Below are 2,600 nucleotides of genomic sequence, written 5' to 3'. Positions count from 1 at the left end.
CATACATACATACATATATACATAAATACACATGTACGTGTATGACTAGTACACAATTGCATCTATTTTCGTGCCTGTGTGTAACTGATGAATGCTTCTATTCGCATTAACGGTCAGTCGGTGGAGCATGAAATGGAGCACAGACTCGACTTACTCGACAGCCAACCACGCTACGAAGAATCCGATTTTGAAACCCAAACAGAGTATGTGCAGTGGCGACAGGCGCTGAGAGAGGGCGTGCTCAAAACACTTCATGAATTCCGTACGGAAACCAACCAACCAGAATCAGGCGATGCGTCTCTGGACCAATCAGATCGCAGAGAAATTATACCGCAGGCCGTATCAGATAACACACCAACCACCGTGGCACAAGCAGACAGTGGAGATGACTCCACACTGCAGTCCCTTGCGCCAAAGACGGGACAGGGGCATTCACCACAGGCATCAGCCGCAGCAGAACCAGAGCACCCCACCACGCGGTATGTGTTATGTGACACATCCAAGAGATGTGCACCACACCACACCACACCCACACGAGAGCGTCTGCCCTATTGTAGAGGTGCACATGCCACTGCTACACATGTGTGTCATGCCACAGAGTCTATGCAACGCCAGTAGGCTAAACGGGACCATAGTTTGTCGTCTTCGTGGCACTGGCCAGTCCCTCGCTGGACGGTTGATACTGGTGCTGGCAGTGTTGTTGAAGAAATAGTAGACATAAGCGGCTTTGGTAGTTGCGATAGGGGGAATGATACTGGCAAGGGGACCGGCGTACAAACACCACTGGTGATAGCGTTAGTTAGTACGTGCCAATTGCCTCATAGGCCTTAGAACACATCGCATCCGCAGATTGTGTGAGTTGGGGTGTCGTGTATTCGCTCAAGGTCATATCTGCATGCAATTACTCACCTACCTAGCGTTACCATCCTATGCCCATCCAACCCAAGTGTCTAGCCACCCCTGTCTCAAGGCTACATCCGCATGCAATCACTCACCTACCTAGAATTACCATCCTATGCCCATCCAACACAAGTGTCTAACCACCCCTGTGGGCTTTTGTTGTTATCCGCAGGGATCGCTTCTGTGGCAGCCTGCACATCACCGTGAAGAGTGCCGGGCACACAACACCACACAACACCACAATGCACAGCACTCTGTCCACAGACGGCAATGGAGGCGACAGCGCATACTCGGACGAAGACTCAGACGACGACAGCGAGTGCGAACAACTACCCAGGAGACCACAAGGTATGGCAATAACAACACACTACACAGCCACTCTATGTCAATACAACCACTCTGCATAACCACTGGGGGCAGACGTCAACCACACACGTGTCACAACATTCAACCACACTACATGGGAAATATGTATGTGTGCTATCATCACACAACCACACTGTATAGACAATGTGTGTGTGTCATCAACAAACAACCACACTACATATACGCTGTGTGCACAAACACATATCTTCACCACATACGCACCATGTCTCAACAACCCCATGCCAATTCAAATGGTGCATGTCATGTGTTGTGCGTGAATCTTACAGTGCGCTGTGCGATATTTGTTGAGCAGCTAAGCAACAAATAGAACAGTTGGTGGTGATTGAACCATCGCCTCTTAGCCAAACCTCAACAGTGCCGCACTGATTGTGTACCCGTGACCGTTTACGACTCACTGATTAGTCCCTTATGACGCACGCACAACTTATCGATTGGCTAACAATGGCTCACTGGTGACTCATGCGTCGGTCACTGATGGCTTACAGCAAGTGTATGGATGACGCATTGATTTTTGACCGAGGACTCATTGATGACTCACTTCTGTGCTGTTAATGTTGCGGTGGTCTAGCAGACAGTCACCACCTGCCCATGTGCGATGCGTGCGCGCCCAGCCAGAAGCATTTACGTGTACGCCGTATGGACATGCGTGATGTGGACAGCGAGGTTGCCATGGCAACCACCTATGCACACACGCTGTCGCTGGATGTACCGTTGCCCACGGCCAGTGTGCACATGGACTTGTGGGGTGTGCGCAACCCGAGTGAGGCAGCATACACCATCGCACTCTTCAACCCCTGGCAGTCCGACGATCTCATTGGCTGCGACACTCCGATCATTGATCCCAGCAGCAAGGTGTGTCATGTGCAAATGCCTACGGTTGATATGAACGCCAAGATGCAATGGCTGGTGACATACCTTATAACTCGTGCTACGTGAGTAGTTTTGGTGTGGCAGTATGTAACATAGCTTAATACGATGGCTGGTGACATGTCTTGTAAATCGTGCTGTGTATACTTTTCCTGTGTCAGTATGTACCATAGCTTATGGGTCCTATACCCTAACCCCACAACCCTGTTGAGCGTAGACATCCCGTTTGTTTTTCCTCGTACTCTCGCTATAACACCTCCTCTGATCGTCCAGGATATCACCTGGACCCACATGCACTGTACCAGTGAGAGTGTATGTGGATGCTGCATGGTTTATATCACCTGGGCCCACATGCACTGTACCTGTGAGAGTTTTTGTGAATGCTGCATGGATTATATCACCATGGACCCACATGCACTGTACCTGTGAGAGTGGATGTGGATGCT

General features: G+C 50.1%; 1 protein-coding gene across 1 annotated transcript; it reads left to right on the top strand.

Annotated features, from left to right (window-relative positions):
- Window positions 1–132: 132 nt before the first annotated feature.
- On the top strand, window positions 133–2,223 carry SARC_11588 (hypothetical protein; the record flags this gene model as incomplete). Its single annotated transcript, XM_014294321.1, has 3 exons — window positions 133–479; window positions 1,073–1,248; window positions 1,859–2,223. The coding sequence occupies 3 exons, from the start codon at window positions 133–135 to the stop codon at window positions 2,221–2,223; spliced, it is 888 nt and encodes a 295-aa protein (XP_014149796.1).
- Window positions 2,224–2,600: the final 377 nt, after the last annotated feature.

Source organism: Sphaeroforma arctica (assembly GCF_001186125.1).
Source record: "Sphaeroforma arctica JP610 unplaced genomic scaffold supercont1.1771, whole genome shotgun sequence".
Lineage (NCBI taxonomy): Eukaryota > Ichthyosporea > Ichthyophonida > Sphaeroforma > Sphaeroforma arctica.
The sequence above is the reverse complement of the archived record's forward strand: the minus strand, read 5'-3'. Positions and strand labels throughout refer to the sequence as shown.